We start from the raw sequence: 17,066 nt of genomic DNA, 5'->3' as shown, positions 1-17,066 counted from the left end.
GAGCTACGACTCCCCTGGTCCCTCCAGCCCACAGTGAGTATAGGGACCGTGCCAGACAGACTGCGGGTCGACTGTCCTCTACGTTGTGTCTTTCTCTCTTTGTCATCCTATCTTTCTCATTTCTTGTGTGTTTCCTTCCTTCGTACATTGAGATGCTCTCTGGACCGTCTTTGTGTCAGTTCTGTGTTCCAGCTCCATGTGTGAACGGCAGCCATTTTGCTAACGATGTGAATGACTTAAGGATTTATGAGCTGACAAGGTGCTGACTTTGGCCGTCTCAGGCCGGTCTCTGTTTTAGAGTCTGCATAGATAAATGAATAGTCAAGGCTATAGTTTGACAAAATTGCTCTTTTTTTTTTCCCCTTGCTTAGTTTATAGTAGGGATGTGGTTATTGTATTTCGAGCTATTTGAGTTAGATATTTATTTTATCTTTATGCCATAGTGGTTGAGTCCTTTAAGCTATTTTACTAAGCCATGGGGCTTTTCTGCGAACGCCAAATATATGTGTGTGTGTATGTCTACAGTTACAGTTGGAATGAGGACCACTGGGTTCAATGACCAGAATACTATTAGTACTTCTTGGCATTAAAATTATGCGGTAAACAGGATTGCCTCGTAATTAACCTTACTTGGCTCCAGCCTTTCCCAGGGCGGCTCGGTAACGTCAGTTGGCATGTTGGTCGTCCCCCCCCCCCCCCCCAGCTGTCTTCTACTGTCTTCTGAGCCTGTGCCAAAGGGGTACGTGTTCACATTCCACCCCAGCAGGTGACCCCACTGACCTCCAATACTACAGGCGGCATTTTTACCGGCATGTCCGCCAAGACAATGTGTCACAATTCAAGACTGCATGTATTCTTAGTGACGCCATTTGGATTGTCACGACATGTCAAGGCCATTGTCGTGGAATGCACGTGTCTATCCCGTTCTGAAGTAACTAATCCTCGTCCGACTTTAAGCCATGGCATATTTTGCACATTACATTTTGAGTTGATCGAAACCTGTGTTGCCTGTGGAACACACTCTGTGACTCCACGTTCTGGTTAAAGACTATTTGTTTAATCCAAGGACCTTAATCCACAGTTGTGTGCGGTATTGTATCTAGTTACGCATGAAGCCTGGCATCGTGGTTTGCTTCTGTAATGAGCTCTCTGTTGTCCTGTATGTGGAGCGTATTGAGGCATGATTCGTAATGTAAGGAGTAAACTGGAGCCTATGTGTGCTCTGTCCAACTGTACTGATGGCGTTTTGGTTTATTGGAGACGGTGGTAGGGAAGGCTGCTCCAGTGTTAATGTGAGCGTAACTAGAAGGCTAGATAACCCTTTATCTTCTGGTATAATGGGAAACAAGAAACTCCTCTCTTTCTCCCCAGATGAAATTAACTGTCACATGGGCTGTGCTCCTCCCTTATACACTGAAAGCCCTTCTGCATTAGAGATGTTTTGCGCACGACCTGGACGGTAGGCATTTGAGATGTGTGTAGGGCTGAACATTATTCCAGATATTCCGTTTGGAAAATTCCCAGACTCAGAAGGGAATAAGCAGGAAATCCGGGTTTTCCGGAATACCTGGAGACTTTTGGCAAAGTTACTGAAATTTTGCAGCTGTATTTAGAAGCTGACGAGGCTGTGGATGTGTCGTAAGGCTTGTTTTCTGAGCATGGCGGTAGCACTATGTGCTGGTCACACATGGGTTTTGTGTTTGATGGCTCTGATATCTGGCCTGCCAGAGTGTCAAGTGGGTCTAACTCTGAGATTAGCTGCGTGTCTATTTTAGCATTTTACACAACACTGCTCCCCATATCTGTTATCCCATCTCTCCACCTCCTTTTCCTCCAGTCTTTATCTCATTTCTTAACACGTGGAGATCAGTCTCCATCTCTTATCGAGCTTGGACTTGACCTTCTGTTCTGTATTTCCACCTTCTCTGTATTTCCCTTGTCTTTATTTATCGGTCTCTTTCTCTTCCTCAGTTCCCTCTTTCCCTCCCCCTTTCTGTGTTTTATCGGTATCCCTCTCTGTTCTGATTTCTGTTTTCCTATGCCTTTATCCCTCTCTCTCTCTCGCTCTCTCGCTCTCTCTCTCCCTGGCTCCTCCTCAGTTCGCTCCCTCTGTCTGTGTGACTGCCTTCATGGAGGCCCCCCTGCAGACCCAATGTTCTGCCCCCTTAGAGCCCCTGGGCTTTGGCCTGGGGCAGCCCTCCACCTCCCTCTACCACGTGGACCCCCATGCTCTGCCTCAGTCCTGCCCCACTATGATCACAGAGGCCGAGCACCTCTACATGTCCCAGCACTCTCCCAGTCCAGCCATCACCTCCTTCAATCAAGAAGCAGCTAGACAGGAAGCCCCGCCTACTGGTGAAGATGAAGAGGAGGAGATTCTGGTGGACTCCCAGCCAATTAACTTCAGCGAGAACCCCTTCCTGGTGGCCAATCGCAAGGGAAAGGGCCGCCCCCCCTCGGAGTGCATCCTATCAGGGCCTCCCATGGGCTACGGGAGTGGCGGCAAGTTGCAGCCCTGGTTGTTCAGCAAGGCAAGCGGCCGACCTGCCTGCGTGTGTGTAGCCAGCATGGTGTGTGGCACAGTCTCGGAGTAGCTCCTCCCCTTGTCTCTGCGCACCAATAGAAATGTTTCAGATAAGTTTGAGAGATGTGTTTTTGAGTTTTCCATTGTAACTTAACCATTAGGGTAATAAACTGATCCGACTTATTTTCGTGGCGTTTCTCCCTGTAGTCAAGGATACACGCGTGCTATTGTATGACCTCATTGCTAATCACCAACCAGCCAAGATGACTTGAATGACCGAGATGTGTAAAGTCACCTGTTTTGATGGATGTCTACTTCACTAACCCATTGAAAATAACCATGAGCAATTGAGCATGTGACTGTTGGAATTGAGATGGAGAAATGTCCTGCTATGAATGAGTGTGGGAGTGCACAGCGCAGCAGGGACTCTGCAGTGACAACGTTCCCGCTAGAAGTCCTGGACTGGTAGGAATGTCCACTCAACAGCTGCGAGAAGGAACTCGAGCCTCAATCCTAAACATCTCATGTATGAGTTTGAAAGGAACGGTAACCATGGTACAGTAGAGACACATGCTAAAGTGCATGGTGCCCAGCGGTAGCTGCTTGTTGACTGATATGAGAAGTGTATGTGCTCAAGGACATGTCTGCTAGTATTTGCTGCACCAATAGAGTTACAACAATCTGGTGGCTTTCCCAGAAGTCCCACTGTTGTCCAGAAATCCTGGTCTTAAATGTTCCACAATAAGCATGAAAGTAAAATAGGTAAAAGCTGGGACAGCTGCTAAATCTCTGTCTCTCTCTGTGTGTTGTCTAGGCACCCTCCACTGAGCCCCCCAGGACAGACAGTCCCATTAGAGATGCCCCCTATTCACCGAGCACACAACCGGTAAGTCCACCCCACCCACAACAAATCCTCTCATTGACACCTCTGCTTTCATAGCACCTATTTATGTTTTTCCATAAGTCACTTCAGAGAACAGGGTAGAGAGCATTGAGGTACCCTACCTGCTGGTTCACCCTCTTCCTCCTTCCCTCCCTAGCCCAGTGCTCATTCCTCCACCAGTTCCCTGTGTGCAGGCAGGGAGACCCGCTTCGTAAGTGGTCTGCTCTGGCCTGGCTTTGTCCGCTCAGCTTCCATAGACTACCACCAGTGGAGTCTGATCCTTTTGCCATTGTGTCAGCTGTTTTTAACGAGCTGTACTACAGCAGAGCTATACTACATGTGTGACTGCTGAGCTTGCCATAGCCACTTGTTACTGATGCTTTCTCTGCTTCATGCAGTATTCGACTGGTTGAAACCCCAAATGGTGCCCTATTGCCTTTTTTTTATAGTGCACTGCTTTTTACCAGGGCCCATAGGGAATAGTGTGCAGTTTGGGATGCGCACTCCGTTTTTGGAGACTCAGATTCTCTCCCTGTTTAGGACCCTACCCGAAACCTGTGCCCTTTTAATTCTAGCTTGGCTGGAATGTGTAAGGAACCCTGAACTTTGCAGTGAAAACTATGTTGAAATATGTTTACCAAGTATTGGAATGTGTTCTGAGCTACTGCAGGTTGTTCAGTTTCAGAACAGATGTGTTCCAGAATTCAGAGCTGGAGTTAATTTTACATCGTCAGGGTAGTGGTGGCGAAAGCGTTTCCATTCTGCATGTATGTTTGTGTGAGAACCATGTTTTTCGCCATGCCTGCATCTTGAAAGCGCCAGGGTGAAATCCTAACCTGAGCCATTAGTGGAGAAAATGGCAAACAATCAAACGACCACGATCGGCATCTAAGGGTAACTTCACTCTCTGTTGAAATGTTAGCATCGGGGTGTGTGACTTGTCATGTATGCCATCGTGTCAGCTCCATGCATTCTGCTGTGTTCTCTTTCAGGCAAGCATTCATTTCCCCCCCACTGCACTGCCTGCCAAGAATAACTCGCCATTGAGTCCCTATGAGGTATTGACCTTCAATCTAGCACGTATGGGGGCAAGATCTGTGCTCTCATTGTCTTTCATTGACAATAAGCATTCCTAGTCCTTTCTCACTGTTGTGCCTATATTGAAGTTGTTAACATCTTTGTTGTGGTTTTCCCTTCCAGACGAGGCCGGGTTCCATCCAGCCACTCTCCCGTGGTGGCGGGCGGCCAAGCACCTCGCCAGGCACTCCGGACGGGCACAGCAGAGACGGGCACAGCAGTCCCAACCCCTTCCAGCATGGCCCCTCCCCCATCAACTCCCAGACCTCTGTAAGACCCCTCGCCACCACGTAGGGTGAGGGTGAGACCCCCCCACCCCTGTTCTGCCGTCTCAAAAACCGGTGCCTCACTGACTCACAGCAGTGTCACGAATGCTAATTGCCCAAAAAAATGTCAATATGATTTCATACCATTTCGGAAGCTACTTACCAAAGAGTTTGAACTGGGTCCCTGTCCCTGCATTAATTTGCACACAGGAACTCAAAGTAATAGCGCTGTTGTTGAAGACGAGCTCTGTGAAAGTGGACCTGCATTCTCAGCCTAACTCGCTGCGACTGTAGCCAGAGCCAACCAATTGCACACAGGGGAGTTCTGGAATGTTTGTTTCAATCCATCTGGTGATTGGGCTAACCCCACGGCATCAACCCTCAGCTTTTAGTCAGCTATGGGTTGAATCTCAACCATCTCCCAGTTTCCTGTATATAAGGTTATTATCGCTGCCGAGTTGTGCACATTACCTGAGTGCCATAGCTTCAACAAGGCAGGCACATCCTCATCCGCCCAGCCCTACTGTCTGTCTCAACATCCCCCTCATGTCATGGTCTGTCTCCCACCTACCTGTTCTTCCACCTTCTCCAGCTTGGCTGTTTTATCTCATAGTCCCTCTCCTTGTCTTGTTCTGATCTCCTCCTCCTCCTTCCCTATGGCTCCTCCCACTTCATGGACCTCCCTCTCTTGCCTCCTGACTCCTGACCCCCCCCCCCCCCCCAGCTGCAGCCTCGTGCCCCCTCCCCTGACACAATCGATGAGTTCTCCCTGAACCCCAAGCAGGCATACAAGGCGTTTGCCGCCGTGCCTCACTCGCTGGCCATGCTGGAGCCACCGCTGCAGGTAGGCAGGTTGCCCCGCCCATGCACCCCCTGGGTCCCAACAAGCATGCTGTGGTGATCGTCTTCACCGTTTGGTTGTGTGTCCCCCACCCCCCGTATGGGCCTGTAACTGTGGTCCGTACTGTGTTGAAATGTACACGGCGGCAGCTCTGTCGTCCCGGTGCTGCTGTTCACAATTCACCCTCTGAAAACAATATTTCCGCCATCAGCCGCCTGTAGCTCCTGTGCTGAGAAGTCCCATCCATTTTAAATCCCATTTCAACCATCCTCATCACCTTGCCTGCTTTGTGTCCATAGAAATAGATTCTATGATTCTATTTCTACGTTTGTGCCTCTTCACTGTGTGATGACTGTGTTCCAATGGCTGCTACCCTCTGACACACTCTCTTCTGCGTCCACCAACAGGACCTGTATGGCCAGAGGAACAACATCCACTCCAACCTGCCTTCTCCTTCTCTAGAGGTGAGCCTTTGTACCAAATTACAATACATGTTGTAGGTACAGCGTTAATGACCAGTGTGTTTTTGTGATGTCGAATGAGTTCGAATGGCAACACAGGTCAGAATGTGTTCCAAGAAGTGCAGATGAAAACCTGTATTAAAGTGACATTGGCGGTTAGTCATGTCCCGTTGGGCTGACACTTCGGTCACATGACGACTTCTGTGGCTCTTTCAGCCTGAGCTGAACAACGAGGTGTTTGAGGATGAGGTAGAGGGGGACGGGGGAATAGGTGGAGGTCTGGCAGCCCACGTCTCTCCCCGACCCTCCCTCTCCTCTGACCGTCGGGACTATATGAGTCTGGCGGCAGTGCCACGCCTCTCCAGAGCCTCAATGGACATGGTCGTAAAGGTACCCCCCCTCCCCCGCCGTGGGTACCCGTAATCGGGCTCAGATCAAGCTGCGGTCCCCTTCGCTTTGGTGGTGAAGGCAGTGTCTATATCTCTGTTACTTACATAGAGATGGGGTGCCGGTGCTACATTTAGTGTCAGAGGTAGGATCCTGTCAATCAATCATCCTTCTCAGAATGAATCGTAGCTCGTGGTGTTGGGTTGTGATTCAACTGCCTAATTGATCTTTTTCCCACCTACTGCTTGACAATCAACGAATACTGTGCTGAATATACTGTAAAAACTTCATCTTCAAAACTGATTATTCTCAGTTCAAAATGGTGGTTTATCTCAAATCTGCATGTTTGGAAATAATTGCTGTGGGATCTTGCATGTGTTCACATTTAGCACTTGGTTCTGCACGTCAAACCCTAAATGATGTCGTCTTTGGTCCCCGTGGCCATTCCAGAGGGTGGTGTGGGTCATGTTTGAGGACTGTTGCTCTGCCTCCATCCTAACCCTCCTATCCCCTACAGACTCCATCTCCTGGGGGCAGAGACAGCCCAGAGCAGCGCTCCTTCAGGGACAGACAGAAGTACTTTGAGATCGACATGAAGCAGCAGACGCCCGACAGCAAGCCCAAAGGCCGTGTGTCCCTGGTGGGAGCAGATGACCTGAAGAAGATGAGGGAGGAGGAAGGTTTGTCAGCGAGCCAAATAATACCCTTCACCCACTTCTAGGGGCAGCAGGTAGCCTAGTGGGTAGAGCGTTGGGGCAGTAACCGGAAGGTTGCTTGATCGAATCCCTGAGCTGACAAGGTAGAAATCTGTCGTTCTTCCCCTGAACAAGGCAGTTGTCCTAAGCCGCCATTGTAAAAAAGAATTTGTTCTTAACTGACTTGCCTAGTAAAATAAAGGTTCAATTGAGAATTAAAAAAATATATAATTATAGGGTTTCCCGTTTCCAGAAATCCTGTATTGGAGGATAATTAAGTAGTTGCTTATTCCTTCATGATTCTGGGAATTTTAGATTTTTTTGAGGCGGGGGGGGGGGGGTTGGAAAACCTGGGAATTTGGGGAAAGTTGCTCAAAGAAACTTATTTTGGTCAGATGGACCAGTTTTTCCCCAACACCAGTCCTTGACTACCCGCAAGATCGCACATTTAAGTTACCCCTGATAAATCCACCTGTATCAACTCCAGGGCTTGTTGAATCAGGTGTGCTTGTTCATGGCTACAACAAACAATGTGTACTTGTTGGGGGAAACACTGAGACTTTGATGAATCTCATCCTAATGGAACTCATTCTGCACCACCACCAAACCAGAGAGGAGATTCGAGCAGCGGGCGCGGGAGTACCTGATGGATGACGATGATGAGGAGGAGGACGACCTGGCGACGCAGATGGGAGTGTTGAAGGCCACGGGCAAGGTGTTGCTGGATGGGGTGGAGTACAAGGTGGAGCCTGTGGCCACGCCCCCCAGGCACTATAACACGCCCCCCAGCTACAGCGCCACGCCCCCTAGCTACTGTGGCAGCTCAGGGTACAGCCTATTCTCTTGTTAGGAAATTAACTTTAAATCAAGATGAATTGATTGCTCATAATTTTCAAATGTTTGTTTGGAGTAATGGGAGATTATATTGTGAAATTTTTAAAATGTTTAATTCAGTGTATTAATCTTCCCTTATTTATGGTTGTGCCAATAGGCCCTCGTCAGTGGATGGTAAAGGAGACTCCCAGAGGAATTCCTTAGAGGAGAGCTTCAGGTTGGATCAGCAGCGGCCCAACTCCATGACTGGGTAAAGACAACCTAACACTTCCTGGATTTTAAGCCATATCCGTGCGTGTTGATTTATCAGCATCATAGTCTCTGCAGTAGGTCGCATCTCCCGAACTTGTGTAACACTACCGAGTCTCCTGAAGTGTGTATGTGTTTTGACATTGTGTGTTCCACCCCCTCCTCCAGTCTGATCCCAGTGTACCCTGGAGAGTCGGGGGCTCCCATCCGGACGGCCAAGGCAGAACGGAGGCAACAGGAGCGGCTGAGGATGCAGAGTCCAGAGCTGGCCCCGGCCGGAGACAAAGACCTGTCCCCCGCCGAGAAACGGGCTCTGGAGGCCGAGAAGAGAGCCATGTGGAGGGCAGCAAGGTACACACACACACGCTTACACAATCACACACACGCTTACACAATCACACACTCACAAAAGGACATTTTGAATATGTGTGAATAAAAAGGACACCGAATATATTGATTTAAGTACTGAGCCAAGTAGAAAACAGCAGGGGCCAATATTCCTATTTTCCTTCCCAAGTTCTTTTTTTGTGTTTCTACTGTCTTTGCTTTTGTCAGATGTTTCTTCTCATATTTTCCTCATGGAATTGTCAGAGATTCTATCTACTTCTGATCTCCTCCCTCTCACTGTTTTCATCTCTGCTAGACTGGTCTCATTGGTTTTCCCCTGACACACACTCTCCTATTCGTTTCAATGTTTTATCTCCCATCTCTGCTTTTTTTTCTTCTCTCTGTGTCCCCTATCCGCCCGTCCCTCTGTGCGTATTCCTGTCCCCCCCCCTCCTCGTTGCGGGAGCAGGCCCTATGGCCTAGAGGAGGATGTTAGGCAGTATGAGCAGGACCTGGCTAAGAGGCTCTACCAGTCGCGAGTGAGGGCGTCTCAGGGCACCGTGCCGCCCCCTCAGCCCCAAAACGCTGCCGCTTCCTCCGCTGCCTCCCAGCTCAGGTCTGCTCACCTCACCCACTGGCCCAGGCCCACACACCCATGTGGGGGTTGTGCTGCTGTGGGGTGCCATGGTTTGGGGAAGGGGGGGGGGGTGTTGAGTTTTAGGGGTCCAAGCAAGTGTACTCAATACGACTGTGCCTCTAACTGTGCTTTTCACCGACTGCTTTTGACGTCACCGCTTCTGCACGTCCTGGCTGGCTGCGTCCATTCACTCAGTCGCTAGCTTTGTCTCTTCCTTTGTTATGATCTACGTCTCTCTCTCGCTCTCTCTCTCGCTCTCCCTCGCTCGTCTCTTGGTTTTACTCCATCTTTTGTCGTACTAACAGTGTGGCTGCAGCAGTCTGTGAGCTGGGGGCCTGTCTAGGTAGTCCTTCTCCTGGATGCTGTCTGCCATGCTAGTCTTGATACTGTAGTCTTTATTAATGAGCATTTCTGTGTTGAGTGAGCCACAGCAGGCCAGGACAAGGAGCACCCAACAGCTGGTGTTGTCTGATTGTCCTCGCCACTCCATTAGAGCACCGTGCCTTAGTATCCTCTCCCTCACTCATCTCTTTTCTTTCACTTCTCTCTCTCCCTTCTTCTCATTCATTATCTCACTTTCTCTCCATCTCTCCTGTCCATCTCTCTATCTGATGGTGTCCTCTCTCTCCAACAGGATGAAGTCTCTGGAGCAGGATGCTCTGAAGGCTCAGATGGTCATTGCTAAGTCTCGGGAGGGAAAGAAGCGTGGCACACTAGACCAGCTGGCCAAGTCCCCCTCGCCCGCCCCCACGCCATCCCCCACCCCTCTGGAAGGTATGTCAGTGGTTGTCTCATGTATTGTCACACAGCTCAGCCCCTACATTAATTCACTCTCACTCAATGTCTATCTCAAATGGCACCCTGCTTTTGACAAGTCTTATGGTGCGCTATATAGGGAATAGGGTGCCATTTGGGACACACTCTCACTCAATACCGCGGCGCCTCAATCATCGACTGGATTCAGACTAATAGTGTCCTAACCCACCTCGTTTTTCTGTCTTGTACAGATTTCAGTCCCAGAGGAGTGACGTCACCAGGCAGACTGGTAAGGATGGAGTCTTCTCCTGCTTTTTGTGTTCGTAGAGATGTCTCTACTGACCATTTTCAATCTAGGGTCTTGTTGCTTGGACAGCCAGAGCTCATTTTAACTGAGAATAACAGTCTAACTTTTGCCTTCCTTATCTTTTTAAGTAGCTGTTCCGGTGAGAGGTGTTCCACCTTCAAGTGTGTTTATTTGTAGACAGAAAAGTTCTTGTTAATGGGCTTTAAGGCGCATTGACATTTTTCTCCACCATTCTACACAATCATCACTACAGCCAATCAAATGCCAGGATCATCACCACAGCCAATCACATCCCTCTCCCTCCATAAGCCACACTGGACTATAGTATGAGTCATCCATCCACCACCTGCTACCTCCTCTCTCTCCTTCACTTTCCCTGTCCCTCCTTCACTCTCTCCCTCTTTCCTGACCTCTTCCTCATTCCTTTCTGCTGTCCTTCTAGTCCCTGTCGGAAAAGAAGTTTGACTACCGACAGTTTGCTGCCATTCCTTCTTCCAAACCCGTATACGACATCCAGGTATTGCCTGCATGCTGAGCTCCCAGGCCCCAGCCCTCCCTTTGGCTTTCCCTGCTGCCTCTGCCCCAGTCCCCCTTTTCTCCCCTCTCGTCCTCCAGTAATCAGACCTTATACAGCGGCCGCCATTTTGGCTCTCCACCTGATTTGATTTTTTTTCCCTGCTCCATTTGAGGCATATGGCTTGCCAGTTGTTAACTCTGATTTAGTTGATGAATAGTTCCTGGAAAAAACATGCTAATACACTAACACACCAGTAAGCTACTGACCACGTAATTAAATGAGGCCCCGGGTTTCCTATCAGGATGACCTCTCACCTCCACTTAAAGCTTTCCCTCATCCCTGTTCTCCCACTCACCATCCAACACTCACCAACCAATCCCTTTGTTTATTTTCAACCCAACTAACCAACCAGCTTTCACCCAACATCAACACTCACCAACCAGTGATTTTAGCCCCACTACACAGCCAGCAACTACAAACTGCCCAGATACTGCATCTCTCCCTCCTTCTCAGCCACTCTCGCTCTCCCTCTCACTGTCCATGGCTGAGGCTGAGCTCGGTCTGTCCTGGTTCCTAATTCCGTCTCCCAGTACCAGGCAGACCTAACGACACAGCATCCTCCATTTGGTATCTTCCGTCATGCTCTTGACTTCTGGTGCATACAATTTTCCAGTCTATCAATTAACCTAACCAGCATATTGGCGATGGGAACATCCTGGGCTAAACAGAATGTCTCCCTAAGCTTGGATCTCAGCCTGCATGGGGAGGAGTCTACAGGGGAAACAGGGGGTTCCATTGGGGCCAGGGAGACTTGTTTCTCAGTTGTTGTGATGGGTTCTGGTCCAGTATTTTGTAGTTGCCTGTACTGCTATCAGTCTTTATTTCCTGAGTGGGGGGGGGGGGGGGGGTTTATGGCTTCTTCTGTAATGTTATTTTGGATGGTATCTGTGGATTAAATGTTTTTTCAGTCAGTCTTCCACACTGAAAGGCCACCAAATATTCCTCCACTGCACCCGTTGTAATTTGGCCTTAGGGTTCTATATTTAACATGCTGTTCTTAACTAATGAAGACCAAATTAAATGTGTCACCCGCTTCGTAAACAACAGGTGTAGACTAACAGTGAAATGAAAAAAAATATTAAATTGAAATAATGACACGAGGGATAACTAGTAAAAATAACATGGCTATACACTCAAATAGTTCCACCATTTTAATAATTTGATGTTCTTGAAGCCAGCTTTCCTAGACTTCATGTGCCTCGTGACCGAAATCCAGTAGAACTAAAGAGGCCAATAGTCTGCACTGATTTGCTGCCCACTAACTCAGGGGGACACTGGAATGTGCAGAACTTCTCTGGAATACGGTCACTGAGCTGCTATTTGGTGGGCTTTAACAATGTGTGTTGACCTCGGTGTACGTGTGCACCCTGTATGGTTGCGTTCTGATTCTCCACCCTTGTCTCAGAGTGCACCTTCACATTCCCTATGATGGAATTAAAGGTTTAAATCAGGGAGTGTGGAAGTGCTGAAGTGTTGAGACTCGGGACGCATGTATGAGTGTTGAATTCACACCAAGATGGGCTACTGTGTGTGCTTAGTCCAGTACCTGTGTAGTGGGCTGTGACTTTCTCTGCTGCATCGGTGACTGTGGTTCTGCTCAGTGTCTTGTAATGGTTCCTTGCCTGTGAACAGCTGCTCTCTGTGATGTACCTGGGTGATGGAACAACCCCCGGAACTGATGGACTAACACAACCGTACCTTTTTAACTTCCTGATTCCTAACATCAGCCTGACCAGGCTGTGGGCAGGTGGAACCTACCTACCTTCTCCCCCCACTTGCTGCCAAAGTGACTGCCTGGGTCAAGACCTACCCACTGCCAGTCCCCTAACCCAACTTGGTGAAGGTGTTCCTGGGATAAAAGGTGGCCACATTCCCTGGTCTTCATCCACTCACACTCTCTCTGTGTCCTTCTCTTGCAGTCCCCTGACACGGTCGACGACTTTCAGTTCATTGACGATGGCTCCAGTAACCCTGGTGAGTGTCAGTTGGTCAGGGTCTACAAAACCTCTTGACAACCACAGCATGTGAGGTCCAGCATCTCTGTTGGTAAATAGGGTACTTTCATTAGGATTAAGCCCAAGTGCTGCAAAATTCTGTTAGCTTTTCCCTAAATGGCCAGGTTTACCAGATGTCCTGCTTATTCCCTCCTGATTCCTGAAATTGTCCAACCGGGACCTGGCAATTTTGGGGAAATGACCAGAATTTTACAGCCCTCGCCCATATAATGTACAATATGTTATCCTGATCACTTTTATCCCTTTGATTCAGGTGACTTCCAGGGATAAGCGACTCCTATTGGTAGGATTCACACACTGCGTGTTTCTGAATGTGTGTGTGTGTGTGTGAGCACTTTGGCCTGAGTGTGTGAACTGCTGTGCGTTAATGTGTCGTGTAGTAGGACCATTCGCTCTCTTGCACTCTCGCTCGTGTGTGTGGAAGGGAATGGTTTTGTCCTGATATTGCTGTAGCCTTTGTAACAGTGTCGGTCGTTGTTGAGGCTACAAACGCATCAGGGCAAGGGATGTTTTCCAACGTTGGGAGGGGGTTTTCTTTACCATTGATGGCTTCTCCAGCTTGCCCATTCCTCAGGTATCAACCAGCTACTGTTGCTAGGTCCTTCAAACATGCTACAGTACTGTACACATTGTTTGGTGTGTTAAACTCACAATACTGCTGATCCAGATCCTGCATGAACTCAAATTTACTAAACCAAAGACTTAAAGGTGAAGTCGAGGATTTTGCAGTTTCACTTTAGATGGTTCCTCACCTTGAAAGTAGTCTATGGGCCAAGAAACTAATCAATGGTTCTGTGTTCTTTAAAAAGCCCACTACAAACTTAAGCAGACTTTAGCCAGTGCTAGCTACTTTCAGGGTGAAGAACCGTCTAACATTAAGTTGGTAAAATACTACACTTCCCCTTCAAGACATTGAGCGTCCAATTATTTCGAATACATTTTCCTTCATTCAATCCAACTTTTTTGCGATTTCTACTTCCAAATGGGACAGTTTGGTTTGCAGCTGCTGGTGTTGTTGGGATAAGGTTACTGCGTCTGTTCAGAACCAAGCCTCTCCTTTCCCCCACTCAGCCCCCTGCCTATTAGGAACTGTATCGCTGGTGTTGCTGGGCAGACTAGCCACGCTTTCTCTCCCTCTCCTCTCTCTCAAAGCAGAGCTTGCTCTTACTGGCCATAGCTCTGGCATTGGGGGAAACTGTTCTCTGTATGATTCACTGAAAGGTGAACCTAGATTTAGTCTCCAGTGTGTTATGTTGATATTGGTTTCTCTGTGCCCGCCAGTGCCCGCTGAGGTCCCCACTGCCACCTCAACGCTGGAGGAGATGGCCCTCTACAGAAACAAGCGCAAGCTGAGGCAGGGCCGCCGCAGCCTGGAGACCGCCGTGCCCACATAACACCTCACACACCTACCGCAGGAGACTCGGGTGTGACACACACACACACACACAGGTGGCGCTGAGTCACTATACACTACACACACTCACAAGTTTGGGAGATGCTTCCCATGTAACCACTGCAGAGACTATGATGCTGATAATCAACAAACACACCATGTCATGTCCTGCGTGCCAGTCTTGCCTTGACAGTCTGAGGATGAGTTGGCATCAACACAAGGCCCAACGTTCCCGATACCAGGGAGGAGGAGGGCCTGTGAGGCTAGCATTTCGTTTCAACGTTTTCCTTTTAATTTGGGTTATTTTTCTTCAGTTTGCGTTTTAGAAGCTGAATTATATTAACAGGCGATTTATGTTTTTATTTTTGCGCCTCTGATTTTTTTGCCGTTTTAAAAGAAAAATGTGTTCTGGAAGAGCAAAGGAGAAAAAAAATGAAATGTGTAGCTGTAATACTAACTTTTCAGATGCTATTTTGGAGGTTTTCAGTGAATAGATTGTGAAATGTCAGGGTTTTTAATGGGCTTTGGGGAGGGGGAGTGTATATATTGTAGGAGGTGGGAACATACTGCTACCTTCACTGCCACGTGTGCAATGCATTTTAAACACTACGTACCTATCTCGATTGCACTGCCGCACTGCTCAGAAAACATTTTAATCTTTTTAAATAATTTATTTTGCTTGCGTTTTATTACTCTAATCTGAAGCCTCCCCTGTATTACATTGTTGTTAATCCCTGTACAACCAAACAATGGCGCAGTGCATAGCGTTTTATTTATCCTAATGACATCAAAGCATATGGTATCATATTCATAATCTTATGAGGCAACCGCCTTTTTTTTAAATCATCCTCAACCCGCTTCTTTTTTTTTTTCTCTGGGCCAATGAATACATTTGTTTTCACTTTGTTGCTGCACCGGCCTAAACCAGGTTTTGACTGATGAAACGTCCCTAATGTAGCATGGTACATGTACGGGCTGTCACATACTCTTGTAGGGAAACTGATCTCAGTGGACCAGTGTAAAGGAGCTGTCCTCGACCAGGTTTATGAGTCTGTCAGAATCCCATTCTAGAGAATGTAACTACACTGGAGAGACCAGCAGACATGCATATATTGACGGAAATCTGATGCGCCTCTAGTCCTAATTCAAAATGCCTGTCAATTTGTGAACATAAACTCAGTATCAGCTTCATCTCCATTGACATTATACGGTACTTTCCCAGCCCTTTTTGGGGACATAATTTGTCAATGTGAATCTCACTCATATCTTTCATATCTGAATGGTATTCCAGATTTGGCAGGTGAAGGTAGCAGGTGTTTGCTTATTTTTGTATCTGTCTTTGGTTAATTTAAATCTGACGCCACTGAAAATCCTTTATCATTGTGTGAATAATGTACAAAATACTAAAAGGAAAGCAAAACTTAACGGTCGGAACTGAGCCAGTCTACGAAGCCACGACCAAGCAAGTGTCTGGACTGGGGAGCTCTCACTCTTGCTCTCTCGCCTTTGCTCTTTTTTTTCTCTCACTCTTTTTCTCTCGCTCTCTCTGCATGTATATTGGCTTTACTGTGAGAACCTGTAGAGGCAGAAAACATTTTGTTAATCTCTCTCAATCTCATTCGACCATCATTCTCAATCTTTCTCCTCTGCTTTACCTGCTGCTGTCAGTGGATGTTATCTGATTGCAGCATTGTTGGAGAAGAGCGTTTTAATCATAGCTTTCTGTGTTGCTCTCCCTGACTGAAATTCAGTTAGGTTGATAACATTTGCAAATGGCTGATTTTCTTAGTAGGTAAAACTTTCCAGACAATGGGATTCACTACATTTAAGGCAGAACTGTTTGATCTTTTTTTGGTTATCTCTTCCTGAATTCTCTTGGGGCTGTTGTTTTTCCAAATGGGTCAGAGGAGAAGGGCAGAAGTGCTGGGGTCAAGGGTTAGAGCTCATCCAAGACTGTAACTAGTGAATTTGTACAACCAAAGAAGTCTATTTTGTCGTTCAGGAACAATAAAATTTACTTTTCATTTAACAAGCTGATTCATTGCATTGTGTCTTTGTATTCTAGAATCTAGATTCATCTATTTGGAATCTGTCCAAACTGATGAGGAATCCGACACAACCTGCAGTGAACCTATTTCTCACGCAGTCAAGGAGCTCGTTTAAATCCATTGCCTTTAAATGTAACCGGAGTTCGCATTCACGGTAAACGCTACACAAGGTCGGCTCAATTGGAAATGACCTTTTCAGCCTGTGGTGCCTGGCTTTAACACATTTCTGCATTACGTTTTTGGTATTTGTCGATTTAATATTAGTGTTGTCCAAAAGTTTACATACGTAAACTTGATAAATGCATATTTTTTGTTTTCATACTACCGTCACTTGTTTTTTTAATCACTTAAATTGACGGACATACAGCAATAATTGCAAATCTCACTACAAAGAATCACGCATAATTGAGAACGTCAACCAAACTTATGGCTTTATGTAAAGGCCATTTCCTATTGGGCTGACACCTGCAGCGGTTTACCGCGAAGGAACTCTGCTAACATGGGAACATTTACCTTAAATTCAATCACGTTGAATCTCCGCCAATTCGTGATTGCATAGAGCCCTTACTTTGAAGAGATTGTCATTTAGGTATAAATAGTGTTTGGTACTCTAAATTCAGAGCCTCTGTTTGAATCAAGCCCAATGTTTCCTTATTTGATCTTGTTCTGAGGGCATCACAAAAATAATTGGTTGAATGTTCAGAATCCAGGTGTGGTTGCCTTCTAATTAGCTAAATTAGTGGGTGGAGCCAAAACTGTAAAATAATCCCTTAATTTGCAGGTGTTAAA

At 47.3% G+C, this 17,066-nt stretch overlaps 1 protein-coding gene across 11 annotated transcripts in view; it reads left to right on the top strand.

Moving 5' to 3' along the window:
- The window catches only part of scrib (scribble planar cell polarity protein), a 98,858-nt gene extending 82,592 nt beyond the window's left edge, over window positions 1-16,266 (top strand). For 3 of the 11 annotated variants that reach the window (XM_064941706.1, XM_064941705.1, XM_064941704.1), the window contains 15 exons: window positions 3,339-3,410; window positions 4,400-4,465; window positions 4,608-4,754; window positions 5,475-5,594; window positions 5,999-6,055; window positions 6,269-6,442; window positions 6,957-7,119; window positions 7,746-7,962; window positions 8,126-8,218; window positions 8,386-8,568; window positions 9,816-9,955; window positions 10,189-10,226; window positions 10,687-10,761; window positions 12,741-12,795; window positions 14,118-16,266. In XM_064941706.1, the coding sequence (XP_064797778.1) occupies window positions 3,339-3,410; window positions 4,400-4,465; window positions 4,608-4,754; window positions 5,475-5,594; window positions 5,999-6,055; window positions 6,269-6,442; window positions 6,957-7,119; window positions 7,746-7,962; window positions 8,126-8,218; window positions 8,386-8,568; window positions 9,816-9,955; window positions 10,189-10,226; window positions 10,687-10,761; window positions 12,741-12,795; window positions 14,118-14,230 (1,713 nt within the window). In that variant the 3' untranslated portion in view covers window positions 14,231-16,266. Of the gene's footprint in view, window positions 1-3,338; window positions 3,411-4,399; window positions 4,466-4,607; window positions 4,755-5,474; window positions 5,595-5,998; window positions 6,056-6,268; window positions 6,443-6,956; window positions 7,120-7,745; window positions 7,963-8,125; window positions 8,219-8,385; window positions 8,569-9,815; window positions 9,956-10,188; window positions 10,227-10,686; window positions 10,762-12,740; window positions 12,796-13,089; window positions 13,120-14,117 lie in introns of all 11 variants that reach the window. The other 8 variants (XM_064941715.1, XM_064941714.1, XM_064941708.1 and 5 more) reach the window with 7 other exon arrangements.
- The last annotated feature ends 800 nt before the right edge of the window (window positions 16,267-17,066 follow it).

The sequence above is a fragment of the Oncorhynchus masou genome, chromosome 28 (genome assembly GCF_036934945.1).
Source record: "Oncorhynchus masou masou isolate Uvic2021 chromosome 28, UVic_Omas_1.1, whole genome shotgun sequence".
NCBI classification, from domain to species: Eukaryota; Metazoa; Chordata; class Actinopteri; order Salmoniformes; family Salmonidae; genus Oncorhynchus; species Oncorhynchus masou.
This window is presented reverse-complemented; position numbering and strand designations above follow the sequence as displayed.